We start from the raw sequence: 19,483 nt of genomic DNA on the forward strand, positions 1-19,483 counted from the left end.
CTCTCAGCTGCTCCTACGTTCCAAAAATCTCTTTCCGGTTCGTATCATAATTGGTTTGAAAACACTGTGGGATTAATATTTCTGACAATCCATCATTCCGATCAGATTTAATTGGGCATCTTTTGAAATGCAGGCAGACAGTCCTTTCATTGGAGAAAATGTTGGCAGATTTCTCTGTATGAATTTTCTGTTTTCTGATGTAAAATCCAATGACTCATGTAATATCCCTGCAAATGAGTTCGTTGTGCAGCAGTACCATGTATGTGCAGTTTCAATCTATTTATATGCCCTAACTTTCAAGCAGGATATTAGGAATCCCTTTTTGAAGGCCGACAATGGTACTTACAGCCATGACTGTAATACCACAACATTGTTTCAGTGTGGAGAGACAGAGCTTGTTTTCCATCCGTTTCATATGCCTTTATATAGATCACATCTCCCTGCCTTGAACACCTGGTCGACCAACTCCCAGTCCAATAAATTATTTATCATCAGCTTCAAACAAGGGGCTGGTTTTGTTTTGAGTGATGACTGACTTCTGTCTACCAATCTAGATGAACATTCCCCGATCTGATACCATCCTACATGCTGAGGTGTTCAGCTTCAAATCTACCACACCTCTACCAGACTGAGAATAACTTAAATTAACACTTTCTGTGGCTGACATCAGTTGGCCCCCCCCCCCATTAATATTAATGAAAGTGATGTATTAATGTATTTTGAACCATATTATTGTATAATATTTCAGTGTGGATTTCTATGACAGCCTGAACTTCTTGAAAGATGACTCATTTGGTCTTTCAGCTTTTTATACATAGCGCCTCAAATAAACTGTTTATTGAATAAATTATATTCGTGCTGCAGGTTCTGCATAACATCATCTAATACTTTGGTTGAACACTCCTCTGCAGAGCTGACAAGCTGATGTAAAGCTAAAGAATTAAATTGATGCAAGGGTTACCCCAGGAGGTGAAGAGAAGTTTATCGAAGAGGGTTGGTGAATTGATGTATCGAAGTGTAATATTCTTGTCTATCTTGCTTTCAGTTGGAAGGATGGCCTCGGATTCTGTGCCCTTATCCATAGACATCGGCCGGAACTCATTGACTATGCAAAACTGCGAAAGGTCAGGACCCCTGTTTCTGTCATACGTTTTTAAATGCAAGTTAGTACTGTAGAATATTACATTTATATTTATGTGTTTGAGCAATTGACTAAAGTTCATACAGTAAATTTGTACTTCGATAAGAGAAATAATTCTCAGTGAATATCTGGAATGATAAGATTGATCTGACAAATGAGAAGAACCATTACAGAAAGAAATCCTTTCTTCCTGGATCATATTATCTGTTCACTGGGCAACTTCAGTGAAGCTTCTGATCCGGCAGTTATTTATTAGCTTTCCGTAAGTCCATCTTTTCATAACAAGCCAGTTATTGCGAATTCACCAGTAAAAATGCTCGTGTTCCTGAACATAAAAGGTGATGTACCACCACCAAATGATTACTGCATTCATAACCACCTCAACCCACTCATTATCACTCTCTTTCCCCCCTCTACCAACCCTTGCCTACCTCCAGATCTGGGGAATATGTGGCAGTAAACATTTTGGCTGCTAGCCTGCCCCTTTACCTCTCCACAGAAAACCATTTCCAGGTGCTTAGGATGATAAATAAGAGATCAGCCTTATCATATGACACCTGAACAGCAAATAAAAGAACGACGGATCCATTATTTACTTTAGAACACATGGTGCGCTGTTAGATAAAGGCAGCTGGTGGTTCAGGACCGGTGTGATGTTTTTAATTTATTTGTTCACCAGACGTGGGCAGCAATATCAATGAGGAGACATTTAAAAGCCCATCCTACTCTGACCTAGGTGTGGGCAGTTGGAGTTCATCAAAGTATAATCAGTTTGACAATGCCATATGCTGACTCCAGATCACGTTTCACAGTCTTGAGCACAATAGGTCTGCTCTCAGTCCAAAATATTTTCTTTCCAGTTGGCCTGTTGGCCGTGCAGTCTCACACGGCCCCACATTGCAGCTTGCTGAAGAGAAGGCAGGAGCATTGCCGAGGAACGCTTCCATTTTTACCATTACTGACTCATTTCCCTGCTGCACTAAACTCTCCTGTTTAAATAAACTGAAGGCTGCAGTAGACAAATTTAAATAAAAGCATATTTTTAATAGCTTCGCATCAGGCAAGAACCTGCAGCAAGTAAAGATCTGCTTGGCCCAATTGAACCGACGCAAATTTTGGAACTGGAGCTGCCAACATGTTTTCGCGTGGATTGTAAAAGTATTGCACGAAGCAAGTGTAGCGCTCTGTAAACTTTTAAATTATTTCACTGAAGAGGATGTAGATGGAGGCGTAGAGCTAATTTTGTTGGTGCTGTTGCACACGATGTACAACTCGTGTGACCTTCAGTTCATTCTGTTTAGCTTTCACCTTACAAAATGCGTGAAATATTTAAGAATTCCTGCCTTTTCATGAAGTGGTGCTTTGATAATAAGGCTTTACATTTGGTTTCCTTTCTGGCAATCTTGAGGCATAGTTTTATGCAGGTCTTAAACAACAGTGCACAGGATATAATGCTACATTTAGACCATAAGACAGGAGCAGAATTAGGCCATCTGGCCCATCGAATCTGCTCTGGCATTCAATCATGGCTGATCCTTTTTATTCTCCTCCTCAACCCCAGTTCCTGGCCTTCTCCCCGTAACCTTTGATGCCACGTCCAATGAAGAACCTATCTATCTCTGCCTTAAATACATCCAACAACCTGGCCTCCACAGCCGCATGTGGTAACAAGTACCACAAATTCACCACCCTTAGGCTAAAGAAATTTCTCCGCATGGTTTGCTCCAGCAGATGGTTCAGACCAACCTGTGTGGGTGACACTCTTGCCCACACTTGACTCTCTCTTGGGTACTTTGAGAGTTACTCACTACACACACACACTCACACTCACTCACCATTCCCCTGCCCATTCCCGCCAGTGGTTAGTGTTCCACAGCTCCTTGACAACCTTTTTCACTCCGCTGCCCAAGCTTACCTTGGGGAGCACAGGGCCTTCTCCGGAACCGCAGGCCCTGCCCCAGAAATGCTCAGGCAGGCATTCAGGCCCTTCGCTCAGGTTTGCTGGCTTTCAAAAATGGGCAGATATGGGAAAGCATTAAAAAAAACACTAAAAAGATCAATAGCACTGATAAGCAGATCAACTATTGAACATGGCAAAGTGAATGAAAACAGCAATACATTTAAAGCAATCATAAATATTAAACAATGAAGAAATCAAGAATGAGCTACAGATAAATTACCTGAAACCAGATGATTTCCCTTGAGCCACATCTCTTCATTAAAATTAGCAGAATCAATGAATTGCACCTGGTTAAGCTCAAGTTTATTAGCATGGCCATGTAAACCCAGGAATAAATGCCATGAAAATTAACTTGTGACTGCAGCAGCTCAGTACCCTACAAACATGATGAAAATATATTACATAAACTTTATATAAATTATATATAATTTATATGACACAACAAACAAAAAAAAACAAAGTTATTTGTGTCATTTGAAGGAAGTACAATATGAGGCTGAATTAAATTCACAAACCTGATGGCAGTGGGGAAAAGCTGTTGCTGAATCCTTAGGTGTGGATCTTCAGTCTCCTGTACCTCCTGCCTGATAGCAGTCATGTGACGAGGATATAGCCTGGATAGTAGGAGTCCATGATGATGTCAGTAACATCGCTTCTTGTAGATGTCCTCATTGCTGGAGAGAGCTGGACCAGTGATGGAAATAGCTGAGTCCATTTGTAGTCTCTTGCATTCCTGGGCATCGGAGGTTCCATATCAGGCCATGATGTAACCAGTCCGTTATAAAAATTATCGTAGTATAGTTCCAACAGGATCATGATATTTAGAAGTAAATGTACAATCTAGTGGTCATGACCCCTAACTGCTTGGAGTACTGAGTTGAATCAACTTGGACTCTCTCCTTCACAACAAATTCTCCACTATCAGTTACCAGATCCAAGCTCTTAAAGTTCTGAGCTGCACCTACTAAACCAACTGCCCTGAATATAGAGAGCCATAATTTGATGGGACCCAGAACCATCAGCAACCAGACGTTTAAAATTAGGCAGCCTGATAAGAAGAAGGCGAATAACTAATGGCAGTGCATGAAAACTCCTGTGATACTTAGGAATGTGTCCACAGTTGGGACAATTGATCACATTTCAGTATCTAGCAACTTCGAATACAGCCAGAGGTGAAACACTGAAAGTCCAATGGGAACTGTGCTGCCAGGTCTCCGGTTTGGAAAATGGATCAGGAGTGATCCATTTTTGGTCTGATTTTATCCACTTTTCTAATAAATCCAGAATGGGTGGCCAGGTGTATTGTTCAACTCTTGCTAAGAAGCTGCTCTACTTTGAAGACTTATTAACTAGTTCATATCTTTATAAGAACACCAAAAGCAATACCTTCACATCTATCAATACGGGATTTACACTTAATCTGGCTCACTTCTCCACAGATTATAACCTCTAATTTCTTTCAAATTGGTCATAGAGAGCATCAATCAGATTGGTGATCTTTTGACAAGAAATTGGGATTCACCTGGAAACGTGAATTGAACCAGTGCAAATAATGACCGGTGGCTGGCACATGTTTCATCTGGGACCATTTTACTGAATTGAATTAGTCAGTTCTTGAGTCAGAATGTGTTGGGAGAGAGATGATTTGAAACTTCTGCTTAAAAGTTTTGTTTTCATCATGCTTCATTTAAACTGTCAAACACAAACGCCTTATCAGACAAAACTGACTTTAAGACCCATGGTATCTAGCAAAGTGTGCCTGTTTATCAGATGATGAATCCTTGCATCATTGTGGATTGTCCTAACTATTTATTACTTTGAAATAGAAAACAAACTATTGTCAGACTCACCTTAACACATTGGCTACCAGAAATTAGTTTCTGCGCTGAAAAGAAACAGATATAAGATGGGTCACTGAGTTACTTTGGTGCATGAATAGAAATTCTGATTGCTTCCAAGTACTAAAAGCAATTTAAAAACCAATGCAAGTTCTAATGTTCTTAAGCTGATTTCACCAGATACTGGTTATTCTCCATCATCACTGATCAGGGGTGTCAAACTCATTTTAGGTCACGGGCCGGATTGAGCAAAATGCAGCTTCATGCGGGCCGGATCAGTCGGACGCATGCGAACGCAGTTTTCGTTGCCTCCGTTTTTTCAGCCTGCTCAGTCTCTGCTATAACTACAAAGTGTTTCACTTTACAAATTCCGTTTCTTATGAAGAAAACTGCCGAGCAAGACTGCCAAATAAACACTAAAAACCCTGAAAACCTGGTACCTGAATAAACTCAGCATTAGCCATATCATACGCCATAGGCGCTTCAATTACTGGGGCCAGCTTTAATAGTAATTAGATATTATCTCGCGGGCCAAAGATAATTCCACCGTGGGCCGGATTTGGCCCGTGGGCCTTGAGTTTGACATATATGACTGAGATGGACAGAACCCACAGCTCTTTGTTGGAGCGTAAAACTATATCAGATTTAAACAACATGTAGGTCGCTGTAGAGGTCACTAAGCACACGGTCTTCCTCAATTTATTGAAAGTGCAGTCCAATCTCACATCCTTGCCCTTGCCCCAGGACCTGCACCCTTCTCCAAGTGAAGTGTACATGCAAATTTTGAATGCAGCGAGTGCAGTAACTGAATCACCACTATGGATAACTGTATCAGTAAGGTTACAGAACCTTATATTATTGGGCAATTAACTCATTAATATGGATGTTGTACTAATGCTATTGAGTTCAAAACATTGACAGCCCCCAAGGAATTTAAATTAGGTTTAATAATTATATTCAAAATAAAAACTAATTAATTCTACTGGCTACAAGATTCTGCTGATAAACCCATTGATTTCAGTGACCTCCTGGTGTGCTCAGGTGCACATCATTGTGGTTGATTTAGTTGTCGCAACAAGCCAATCATTTCAAGGGCAGTAAATAATGGACCTGTAAAAAGGGAAAAAAAAGGAAACAATCCATTTCAGACAGTGGACTCTTCAATACTCACTGTATTGAAAGCAAAAAGTTCACTTCTTACCTTGGGCTGCTGCTTCCATTGTGAATGATCTTTGTCCTTAGTTGTTGCATTGACTTGTCTCATGATTTAGAACACCCCCGTTAAATTTCTCTTTTGGCGGTCCTATGATTTACTCATCGGTTCTTCAGCTAATATTGTCCTGACTTGAGATTGCCTGAGATAGTATACAGCAATAGAAATTCTAGCATACCTCCTCCTGCCCCAGACAGGCAGAATTTGGGGTGACTCTATAGACTTTGCTCCAGTACTTTCAAAATTTGAATTCCACTGTGTGCTCTGATTCTTTGATCTTCTTTCATACTTGACAGTTACTCTGAAGAACTGTCTTCAGAGTAACTGTCAAGTATGAAAGAAGATCAAAGAATCAGAGCACTATACAAGTCAAAACCAGTTTGGAAGCAGTGTTAAGAGTTTATATATGAAGTGTGCATTCAACTGATTTCCTGTGTATTGATCGTGTATTTGAATTTCTGGTCTGAGAATGATTCAAAATGAGAGACTGTTTCATATGTCACATCCGTTCTTGCCCATTCTAATCAGTCCCATTTCCTGTAACTCTGTAACATCTTTTCCTGATCAGTTGTCTTTCTCTCACTTTAACCCAGTTGTGATCACTTTTCCCATCCCAGGAAATGTGAATAAAATGGTTATATATACATTACTGCACAGAGTAATGTAAAAATATTCTGTAAAGCAAAGATGCTTTCAAAAATAATGAAATGAAGTTTCAAAATATCAGAAAATTCACTTTAAAGGGCAGTAAACAAATCAAATCAATATTTGGTATGACCACCCTTTGTGTTTAAAATGATATCATTTCTCTTGGGTATTCTGCCGTGCCGTTTTATAAGAAAATCAGCTGTAGGTTGTTCCAAGCAACTTGGAGAACCTGCCACAGTTCTTCTGCAGACTTTGGCTGTCTTGCTTGCTTCTGTCTCTCCAGGTAATCCCAGACAGCCTCAATGATATTGAGATCAGGGCTCTGTGGATGCCCCACCATCTGAAACCATATAAAAAATCTTGGATACCCAAGACTGTGGTACAATAATGTAGTTTAGATGTCTCTGTTTACTGAATTGGACAAATTCATCAGAATGATAGCATTGAAAACTGTACTTTCTAACAATTCCAATTAGGAACTGAGGAGCAGTATTCAGTCATGTGGAATTCATCAGGGGATTTAATGGACAAATGGATTACGGCTCTCCTTGCTGCAGTGGACTTCATGTCTGATATCAATGTTAAAAATGTGATTTGCACATCAGCACTGAAATCTCCTGTTGACTTCTGTCTGTCTTTTTGCTAGGATGACCCTTACACCAACCTCAACACAGCCTTTGATGTGGCGGAAAAGTACCTAGACATCCCCAAAATGTTGGATGCTGAAGGTGAGATGTGGCTTTAGCATAATTCATATCAGCAAAGGATTTTTGTGGCACTGACTTATAACTAGTACAAATTCTTTGAGCTAAGGCCATTCTACTCTGCAAGTAGCCAAATGTTCCAGCATTAACCAGTTGGCTGTTTGAAGCTTTGCCTTTGGTTTGATTATTTTAGAATTTCTGCTGTTTCAGTACTTCAACTCATTTCATGCTCCATTAATTTAAAATCGGCAAGCCCCATTGTATAATTTAAGATCTAATTGAAAGTCATTTTAGCAGGCATAATAAAATTTACTTTGCAGCTGATCTGAATATAGAGGTTGAGATTTTAGATCTGAGCCATTGCACTCAGCATGCATTCCCATAGACACCACCTGTCATTAAAGGCTACAATCTAAATCATAGTGTGCACCATACCGAGGACTGAGTCTGGATTTTGCTGCATCTTGTGGTGTTAAAAAATAATTTACCCATTTTTCCCCAAAGAGCAAACTACCCATGAAAACAGCTATATTGAAATTACATGTTCTGGGTTTCAATTTGAATAAATTCAAATTTATGACAGACCCGCACAGTGACACAGTTGTTGGCACTGCTGCGAAGACTTGGGTTCATTTCTGCCCTTGGATGCCACCTGCGGGGAGTTGGTACAGTATCCCTGTGACCGTATAGTGGGGATCATGGGTGCCATTAGGGACTAATATCTTTAATGATGGGGATTTGAGGATTTGTGGAAAGCAGATCATGCAACTGGGGCATGTTCTGAAGAACAGGGTGTGCTTTGGGGGAATCCATGTAGTTCAAGTCAATTGGTGCCAAGGGTAAAAATTAATAATTTAACTTGGCATGTGTCCCAGTCCATTGTAGAGTTAAAAACAACTTGTTGTCCTGGGAGTGTCCAAGGACAGACTACCCTGCGACTACTGATCTAATCTCTGTTGTTAAAAAGCAGCATTCCACAAAAAGTGACACCCTTGCACAAGGCCTGACACAGAAAACCCCACGGAAGCTGCAAAGGTGATGTGTACCAGGAGATGCCCAGCCTAATGTCCAGAGGGACAGGAACAACCCAATGCAATCTGGAAATGGCCATTATCGTACTCCACTCCTGGAAAAATTGATCCCTAATTGTATAACAGTGAAAGAAGAGTTATTTGAGATTTACGCTTTCAATTCTTCCACCAGTTGTCTTGCTGGGTTTCCTGTGCTTCCCATTTCCCCTCAGGCTGCCATTCTTGCTGTGATGCAGAGTCTCAATCAGCAGATCCTCCAAGTGCTTGCCTAAGTGATAGTGATGATGGGCTAGGAAAAGTGGCCAGTGAATTTTCAATGGCCAAGCTGAATATTAACTGTAGTAACCTCCACCCATTCCCAACATTGATGTGATTGTGACCAAGGGCAGAAACATTGATACTTTTATTTCCTTCTTACTGCCTCCTTCCTCATTGTGGCCCTGGAGGTGCTTTCAACGAAATCAGCATAACACGGAATTCCCTAGTTAATATGGCTAAATCTCACCCCATGTATATTTGCTAACCAATCAGGATGAACCTTTGCCCAGTTGTCACAAAAAGGTTTAATATGGTGCTGAAGGAGGCTGAGGTGGAGGTGGGGTAGAGGAGAAAGTAAAACAAATAATTCATCTTCTAGACTTGCTCTACAATCTCTAATTCAGAAAAATTCCTGCTGAGTTAGACCAGCGCAGACCACTTCCAAATTTGGAAATGCTGCTTCAAATCTGAGCGAGTGAGATGGAACAGAAGCTAGCCTGCTGAAAACTTTCTCAATGAGATTAGAAGCCACAAGCTTAAGGCTAAATAACTGGGTTTTGCTGTAAGATGGGATTGGCCAGTAAACCAAATACATGTAATGCTTTTTTTTGAATTTTGGATGTTTTTGATCCTGGTAAGGTTGGTCAGGTTTGCATCTGTCAAATCCTAAACCTTGATAATTCAGAACTGGGCCATCTAAGTTCAAATTTACCGTGTATGACTGTTTCTGTGCCTTAGAGATGGGGAAGCCATGTCATTTCACACCCCTTTGACTGCTGCATGAGCTGAACAATGTGACCATCAACCACGTCTATACTGCTGAGAGCATTCATCTGATTCTTGTTCTTTTTGGAGTTGCACACCAGCTCTTCTCCTCCAGGTGCTGTGGTACCACGTCCTACCTAGAACCCACACACGACGTTTTGCACCAAGACATTTGTACTCAAATCCTCCTTTAAAATGGTTGCTGGTTGTGCATATTAATGGTCAGTGATTTGTATGTAAGAACACTTGGATTTCTCTGAACACCAGCACTTTTAGATCTCTCATTATTTTTGTTAAAAGTCAGCCTTTCTACATTTTTTTTGCTGAAGTGGATGATCTCTCATTTTTCACATTACGTTCCAACTGTATTTCCTTGCCCATTCACGTAACCCGCCTCTATCCCCCTCTCTGCACCCTCCATGTAGCTCACACTGACACCTAGCTTAGTATCATTAGCAAATTTAGATGCATTACACTTGTTCCCCTCATCAAAAACTTTGGTATAGATTATGAACAACTGGAGACCCAGATCATTAATCAAACTTTCTGTTGTTGCTCCTGTATAATTCATCAGTATAACACCACTTCTCCTTCAGAGCTCCTTTGAAGCACAGTAAGTAATTAAGTGCGAAATAGATCACCTTTAATAAGTTCCTGATTTTGCACACACGTACATTTCACTGCAATAGTGCTATCAATTACCCTTCATGATGGTAAAGTCGTGTTCAATCTATTTTTTAAACTTATAATTGTTAGAAAGACCACCTTCTACCATAAATCAGTGATAGGATTATCAATTACCTAGAATATTAGCAGAACTTTTCGCTGATCCATGCCAATTTTTTGGCACAGTTTATAGGAGCCCATTCCTAGACACTATAATTTATTGGATACATCTACCAAAGTTACAGTAGGGTTCTGTTCCTGTGAATTGTTCATAACCCAAACAGTTTGCAAGTCAGAAATGTGGCTGTGAACAGAGTTCCCACACAGCAGAAGATACCCCACAACTGCCAATGTTATCCACCCCCCTGGTCTCCCAAACTCTCATATGCCTCTGAGTTGGGCATTCAGAAGCAGGGATGGACTTGCAATGGGAAGTGGCTTTCAGGCGTCCATTTGAAGAAATAAAAGCACCTAACCCTTGTCTTTTACAGAAGGCAGTGAAATTGGATTGTGCGCTTGGATGGGATTTCCATTATCCAGTTAAAATTCAGTAGCAAGGAGTTTAATTTTTTTTCCATTTCTTGATACAAGTTATGTCAAGATAAACATCTTACTGCCTCAAACAGTATGTTTTACCATTTTGTCTTTCTTTTCTAGTTTGGGTATTCTTTGATAACCTTGGTCCCAATGTTATTAACTGATCTATTCTTTTAGTGTAATTTCCACAACTTGACCTTCTGGCAATGTAGCCTGGCCTTTGTGTAAGTTGATCATGTAACCAATGCATTAACATTATTGTATTCCTCTCTTTAGAAGTCTGTTATAATATGGCTCCTAATTCTGTTCACCAAACATCAACATTAGTGGATTGTACAGTAGAGTAGCCTAAAACAGAATTAATTGGCTGTCAGCACTTTTGATCTCCAGTCTAGTCTGCCGTTGTACTCTATTTGAAGATTAAACAAGTCTTCAGGCATGTCAGATCTAAGTAAATCTCACTGTGGTTCATCGTCCACTCTCTGAAACAGTAATATTCCTACATTGCCATGGTTCCCATTTTTGTTTAATGTCTCTAAATCTGCATGTTCCCCTCCCCCAAAAAAATGGTTTTTCAGTGGATGAATGTATTACGTTGTTTAAAAAAGCATTAAATCCTTTCCTGTGTTTCCTGACAGACATTGTGGGTACAGCTCGTCCGGATGAGAAGGCAATCATGACTTATGTCTCTAGCTTCTACCATGCATTTTCAGGAGCCCAAAAGGTATCCCAGGAATCCATATTTTCCAGCAGAAATTGCTTCTCTGGCTAATTATCTATTTTTCTTCCCTGTTCTGCAGCTGCTATTTGTGAACTTTCCACTCTTGATATGATCTCCTGTGTTGCATGATGGGAAGAGTGTGGTTCTTCGCTGACTGTGTCTTGGCTTACCTTTACTTCCTTAATCTTTTCTTGTCTTCCTTGTACAGATTTAATAAACACGCTTAGGCCGGATGAAAAGGCCATTATGACCTATGTTTCATGTTACTACCATGCGTTCTCAGGTGCACAGAAGGTGAGAAATCTACCTCACCCCTGTAGAGTTCCCCTTTGATTTAGATTTTCTTACTCCTCTTTCAACATATACAATATCGCCATCTTCTTTTTTTTGAGTCTGGCTTATGGTGGTCCAGCTACCGAAAATCTTTAAGTGACATTGTTTGGAAATTTACCTTAATGGTTCATATACAGCACTTTCATCTCCAGTGTCATTTGAGAAAGTAGTTGCTTAGTCTGATCAATTGGGCAGTCAAATTCTCCACACTGCTCTTCCATATTATAGAGTATTGCAAGTTATTCACTTTGCCCGAGTTGCATTTTGTCTCCATTCGCCAATCCTCATTGTCACATTGAGCTTAATTTGGTAGGGTTAATGTGCACATTGTGTACTGTGCGCAATGGAGAGCATTGTCACTCATCCACTGGAGTACTTAAAGAAGAAAGTAAACCTGATAAATTTGGGTATCTAAGAGTTCTTTATTCCTGAAGATTATAGCAGCTATTTGGTCCTGCCACTGCTTTACTCAATTTTCCTCTTTCCAAATCTCTAATCTTAGTATTTGAAGAGACCCCCGTAGTCTTTATTAGCAACACATTGGTTTGATATCTGTGGGAAATTCTCAGTAATTAAGACAGTAAGTTAGTGGGCAGTTTCCTTCTCAAAGATGGCTTAATTCAAAGATTTTATTCTTCCCAAGGAGTTTCACAGAGCAATTAGCTTTGCTGAATTGAGAGTATGCAGATTAGAACATATTCTGATCCATGATCGGACATCTTCCCATTTCGGAGTTGTCCTCCTTTACTTTATACCACAGGATTGCCAGGTGAAGATAGACTCTAATGGTATTAGTGTGGGCTAGGTGGCCCTTCTGCCTGCTCTGCCACTTAATAAGATGATAGATGATCTAATCTTGACCTCAGCTCCACTTTCCTGCTCTGTCATAGCCCTTGACTTCCGTATAGACCAAAAGTCTATCTGACATCCCTTGAATTATATACAATAATGTGACCTCTACAGACTCTGAGATAGATTTCCAAAGATACAATAAATGTCTGCGAAGACAACTTCATCCTTTAAGTGAAGAACGTATTACTCTGAAGTGATAGTGTCCAAGTCTAGAGCCCCCCATGATGGAAATATTCTTTTGGCACCCCTACCCAGTGGGAGCTTCTCAGAACCTTAATGCAATAAGATCACCAGGCTTTAGTGCCACAGCTGATTGTTGAATACGTAATAGATCTCCCCAGCCTCCACCTTCCCTTGCATTCTGTGAAGTATATCATTTTTCCATTTGAGTCTGCAGAACCCTCAGTCTTGGCACATTGGGAAACCCAACTCGTGCTGCTGAACAAATTGAACTGCAGTTTGTTGAAATTGTGATGGTTTAGCATGTTTAATGCATTTCTCATTTGACATCTTCTGAAAGCCTAATAAAATACTTATCAAGAGGAAATTCAAACCTCTAGGCCAACAGCTCTCTTTCTTTTCTCTTTTAATTGATTTTGTGGCAGTTCCTTTTCACCATCTTCATTACCTGCTACCTTTAAACCTGGACTTCATCATTCAGGGGTCCACTATAAGCCAGCAATAATTTGATTTCCAACCTCAGTCACTCTCCCATGTTGAAATCTGAATTTAACGTCTCCCTAAATCGTTCCTTTAACTGGTGTGTTCTTCACTTTTGTAGACTATTATCTGTCTTCCTTCTTTGTGTTAATACCTTTTGTTTCACTTTCCCTGGCTTGGCTGATCCTCAGAACAATATAATCTGCAATTAATTGTTGTGGAGAATATGATTCATTGATTCATATCTGGATTAATTTATTACAGATTCTTAATAATGTTAATTGTGGCAGTGTTCTATCCACTTTTTGGTTTCTTCACCTTGATAATTCTATTCCAAGGCACAGCAGTTTATTGTTATATAACTAATTTTGCTTGAAAAAGTACACAATTCTAATGGGAGCTGTGGAATAACGTAACAAAGGTTTAAAATACCCAGTTTATAGATGGATGTATAACATTATTTTACAAATACTTACCGTGAATCGTGTCCAGCTTGTGAGTCACATGTGCTTGCGTTAAGCCACTGTACATTGTAATTTTTAAGATTTTTTTAGTGTAGATTCTTCATGCTTGAGGGCAAACATTGGAAAAAACCTATTAAAATGATCAGGATGACTAAGGTTACATGAATATAACTATACTTCTCACACATTTGTAACAACCTCTTAATTTCCAGATTTTATTTAAGTTGACCTCTCCACTATATTTTCCCCTTTAGTTCTTGATCAGAAAGATGGGAAGCTAACATATATAACCAATTTGTGGGGGAAAAGGTCAGCAATCAATAGAATCAGTCATATTTATTTCTCTCTGATTTCCCAGGCAAATGCAATAATCTCACTGTGTGTATGATTACATAGCTGAGTTTGGGAGCAGGTAACTGAGGAAATGATGGGAAAGCAAAAAAGAGTTTCATTTGTTCACATTAAGTGAGAGGTTTATCCGGAATTCTAAATGTACGATTAGGTAACATGCAAGATAGTTTATAAAACTTGATTTCTGTGTACCTTTTGAATGGCATGTTCCCAAGGTCACTTTGTCCAACGTCCACAAATGTGATTTTCCTGCATCTGCACATTGTACCAAAAAGAAGCAGATGCTGCTAAGCTAACAGTTTTCCTACAGTTTACAGAATTTGTGCAAATGTAAACATTTGTGTTCCATTCCTCTGAACCCTCTTTTTCTGTTCAGATAATAGCATTGCAGGCCTCATGATCAGCTTTCTTCTCCAATCCTGTCCCTTATGCTCTGCAGGTACAGACCCTGATTTGGTTGGAGCTTTTCCTTTTGCACTTAATGACTTGTGTTTGGAAGTTGATGCAGTGATTCATCCTTTAGACAGTGCATGTGATTTTCCACTTGTCTTGCACATCCCCTACATTTACCACCCTGCACCTCTGTGGCGGAGGTGCATCTATCTGTTCTAACTCCATGTAAGAGTTTCTCACTCTCCAGTAGAGAGTGAGCTAATACTTTGAATGGTCCTTCAAACTAACCTTTCATCGGCAAGACTAATCATCACAGTGCCAAGTATTCTTTGTCCATAACACACTGTGTGACACTTGCTTTCCTAAGGTAAAGTTATTTTCACAGTTCAGCTTGTTAGTATTTGCACTGCTGGCCCTCGACTGAGCAAGCTGAGAGGTTACCAGCATATTAATCTCAAGCATTGCGTACATTTAAAGAATGTTGCTACCCTGTGAAGTATATGAATGCAGTAAAACTCCAATAACCTACCATATGACTCTTTGGAAATTCCAACCAATCGGCATCTGGCTCACCAGGTATTAGTTAATGTACTTCATTCCCATCCAGCCCAGTCCTGGTCCCTGCACTTTTTCCACTCATCCAGGCCCTGGTCCCTACACTTACCTTCCACCCACTGGGGCCCCGGTTCCCATACTTCTACAAACACACTGGGACCCTGCTCTCTTGAATAGAACATTGTCCCATTTCTCAACCTTCTTATACACTTACCAGTGTGTGGGTTCCAGCTGTCTCTTTCATTTTGCTCTGGAAGAATTATTACCATTCTCTGTGATCCCTAACGGAGTGCAGGGGCACTAATAGAAATAACCTCCGGTCTAGAGAATCTGCTAGTATGGCACCACTAAAGTCCTGAGCATGCCAGGTTGTTGGAGTTTTACTTTTCCACAGTCGTATTCTGAGCACACGTGCTAATTCATCATAACTACTCAATGTACCCTGAAGCTTTAAGAGAAAATTGCTGAGTGAATTTTGAATGTCAATAGCCACAAGCACACAGTGGGCCAGTTTTCATTTGCGCCTGTGCTATAAATGGGTTCTGAAATGCAGTGATGTTTGCGGAATGATTTTCTGCACAAACACACGTTGGCAAGTTTCAATGGAACATTTTGTTTTGTTGACAAGCTGTCATGAGAGCTCCTCTGACCTGTGTGAGAAATGCCATCGGTAAACAGTCAACAGGAGCCGTCAGCGTCAATGCACTGTGTGTCACTCCACAGACAACCTCAATGGGCTTTTTCAAATTTTCATTCTCTTGGTTGAACTCTGAATGGTTTATAAATTGTGTGGAAGATGACGAGATATACCATTTGTCTTCAAAAGCTAGGGAAATCTCAGCGATGGTTAATATCACATTAAATAGTTCCTAACATACATTTCCCTAAGCATTGCTTTCCTGTTCAAAAAAAAAATGCAGCCCAAAATTATTGGTGCCTTTGGAAATTGAATAAGCAGCCCTTTGTGTCAATTCTGGCTGCCATTATTTGTATTTGTTAATGTTATCCCCACCATCTAGACCAGTGGTTCCCAACCCTTTTTTGGCCATGCCCCACCTAATCACCTCTAAAATCCTGATGCCCCCTGTGGTGATATATAATTCTTATTATTCAAAAAGTGAACTCCTATTCACCTGGAGGAAGCCTAAAAGACCATTAACTTGGTTTAAACAAGCTTCCAAAGAACATGGCATTCATAAAAGAGAAAAATAAAAGAACCAAAGGACTGTTAAAGTTCTGAGGAAGAAAATACTAAGAAATTGTAAAAAAAAGAACATTAAGTGATATTAAAATAATAATAAATAAATAAAACAATGCTGATTCGTTTCTACAGCATACAAAGACAGATACACCGTTTAAAAGAGATGACGCAATGTACACACCTTCACACCACCAAGAACCGAAAGCTACTGCAAAAAGCAGCATTGGCGCGACCTCGTACGAGTTTCTTACGCATTTGGACTTGTTCATTCGTTCCTTCCTACATCAGTCAATTCATTAATTTAATTATGAAAGCCATTTGATGGTTGTAATGATGGTATACACTATATATACAGTACATATGCAATTACACATGTACATACACACAAGTATTTTTATGTATGCATACTGTATATACACATATGTATTAACTCGCACACACACTCATACTCACACAGACTTACTAGAAAAAATTCACTGTTAATAACTCATTCTCGAATTGCCCCCCTTAAAAATCAAATTACTCCCCTGTGGGGCGTACGCCCCACATTGGGAACCACTGATCTAGACGTACCCTAGCAATCTGACATCATTTAGCACTCTTCACCTCAAAGGTATGCTTTTCAAGCACCACACGGTGGCTTCTCTTAGTGATGCTGACCCTCACCACTATGTGTTGGTGCCCCCTAGTTAAACCTAGATGTAAGTGCAGTTAATTCATATGCTTGGTAATCTCCCAGTTCAAATAAAATGTGATTAAGGAGGATTAATGTTTCTTGCTTGCCAAACGATTGCCGATCACACAGTATATTCCCTGAGTTTATACATCCAGGCTTTGTTTTGTCTAGAATTATCTCTCTGGAGCTGCTTCTCGAATCATCCAAGTGTCTTAGTGATGCAAATCTCCAGATCCTGCTTCTGGTTCATGTGGACATGACTGAGTTGTTTGTTTGAGATTCAGACTCCAGATCAGACCACATTAATCTAAGTTGCTATATTTAGCTGCCAATACTTGTGCAGCCTCTCATTCCACCACCCCCACACCCCACACCCCCACACCCCCACACCCCACTAGTTCGTATTCCCCCCCACCCCCGGTTTGACAGTTCACTAATGGCCCATTTGAAAAGCCAACAAGTATTGACTTAATGAAGCAACACTGGGCAAACCTCTTCCAGTGCTGATGCGAACAAAATTATTACTAAATATACCTTAATATGGAGATTCTAAGGGGCCTCATTGACTCCTCTGCCCCACCACTGTTCCAAATTGGTAGCGAAGTAGGTGACTTTACAAAGAGATTCCTTTGGCTGAGAGTTGGGCTACATTTCATCCCTCTCCTGTAAGTTTAAAGCCTTGTTTCTTCTGGATGTGAAATGGGGTTGAGTGCTCTTTTATCCCTCCCCCTTCCCCTTTCCCCCAGAAGAGAGGTGGAGGGGAAGGGCTCTAACTGCTTTGAAAACAATTCACCCCAAATTTAGTAGTCTTTGAGTGGTGGTCACAGATAACTGGTGATAAAGATGGGAACCTTTCACAAAAAGTTTTTTTTAGGTTGGGTTAGGTCTGTTTTTGAAGAAGAGAGTTCCAGCATATCTACCTGCTGTGCCCAGTCCTGCAGCCCACAACTGTGAATGCCTTATTGACGAATGGCTCGTGCAATGTGGAAATGATCAAATTACCACTCAGTAGTTAAGGCGAAAAGTTGGGTTTAAGATTGGAGCGGCATCTTTGAGGGCCTTGCTAACTGGCCTGGAGCTGACATTAGAAATGAGAAGAGCTCCCACCATGAGATTGGCTGATATCACCAGATAGGTGAGAAACATTCCTTTACTAGGAACCACAACGCTGAATTTGGTCCCTTTCAGAGCTACCTGGGGTGACCAAGCATTCAATTCCTGCTTCTTCATCCACACTTCAAAATTGAGGGTATTTTAATTGCAAAAAATCAAATCAGTGATTTATAAGGGTGGAATAGTGACAGCAGCAATATCTGAGTTTTGGCTAATGTATCTGGAAACAATATTGCGAAAACATTCTGAAACTAATATTAGCATCTCCCGGAATCAGCTGGTGATTACTGTTTGGTTGCTGGGCAACTGAATAGAAGGTGAAAGTCATTGTGTGTTGGGAGGTTGAGAATGAGAATGATTGCGTGGTGAGAACCAAGAGGTTAAATTTCATCACAGAGTTGTGTGTTTTCAGTTTAGGCCTGCTTCAGTGCTGTTTGAATTGGGCCCAGGGTCTGGTCAGCACAGAGTACTCTGGCAAATTCTAGTTTCTACAGACAGAATCAGCTTATTTTTTGTTTTGAATTGACTGTAGATGTGAATCTTTTAAATGATCAGTTGTAAATCTGCATAGTGACCATTCTAAATGAAGAGTCCAGATCTTGAAATGGCGGCCAAGAATATGATATAAAGGAGGCTATTTTACTATTGAGTGGAAGTTCCATCTCTTGCCATTCTGTGGTTATGTTAATTGACTGGATTTGATTGAAGGAGAACATAAAAGGAACCACCATGTGAGAGAATTGCACAATTCTCTGCAGGAGACAATTTTTCCCTTTTCTTCCCCAAAGCATTTAAATGTACAAAAAGATTTACTGTAGACAAACAATGTTAAATTCTAGAGATATTTTTGCATTACAGTTCCAGGGCGTCTTTATCAAACAGAAAAATAATTAACTGAAGACAAATAATAACCCCCCCCCCTTTGAAGTATTATTTCAAGTATTACATTTCATTGCTAAAAGAATTGTGGCACTTAATAATTGCCAGGCTATGACTATCTCCAACACAAGTATACCCTTGCTATTCAATAGTATTATCAATGATGAGATCTACACTGCCCATAACAGTGTAGATACCATTGACAAGTAACACTTCAGCTACACAAATACTGTGGCTACGGTAGCAGAATCTTCGACAGTAAGTGATGCACCTCCTCTCACCACAAGCTCTTTCCACTATTTACCAGCCACAGGCCTGTAATGAACAAATGCTCTCCTCTTGCCTGGATGTGTGGAGCTCCAATGGTACTTGAGAAGGTCATCACCATGCAGGACAAAGCCTCTTGCTTGATTGATTTCAACCATCCTAAGCACTTGTTCCTTCTACCATCAGCATTAAGTGGCTGCACTGTGTGTCGTCTGCAAGATGCACTGCAGTTACTCAACTAAGCTGCTCTGACAGTA

General features: G+C 40.1%; 1 protein-coding gene across 6 annotated transcripts in view; it reads left to right on the forward strand.

The window, feature by feature from the left end:
• actn1 (actinin, alpha 1) overlaps positions 1-19,483 on the forward strand; it is a 238,282-nt gene that overhangs the window by 164,890 nt on the left and 53,909 nt on the right. For 3 of the 6 annotated variants that reach the window (XM_073040216.1, XM_073040221.1, XM_073040219.1), the window contains exons 6-8: positions 1,046-1,124; positions 7,447-7,528; positions 11,400-11,485. In XM_073040216.1, coding sequence (XP_072896317.1) covers positions 1,046-1,124; positions 7,447-7,528; positions 11,400-11,485 — 247 coding nt within the window. Of the gene's footprint in view, positions 1-1,045; positions 1,125-7,446; positions 7,529-11,399; positions 11,486-11,690; positions 11,777-19,483 lie in introns of all 6 variants that reach the window. The other 3 variants (XM_073040218.1, XM_073040222.1, XM_073040220.1) reach the window with 1 other exon arrangement.

This window comes from Hemitrygon akajei, chromosome 3 (assembly GCF_048418815.1).
Source record: "Hemitrygon akajei chromosome 3, sHemAka1.3, whole genome shotgun sequence".
Lineage (NCBI taxonomy): Eukaryota > Metazoa > Chordata > Chondrichthyes > Myliobatiformes > Dasyatidae > Hemitrygon > Hemitrygon akajei.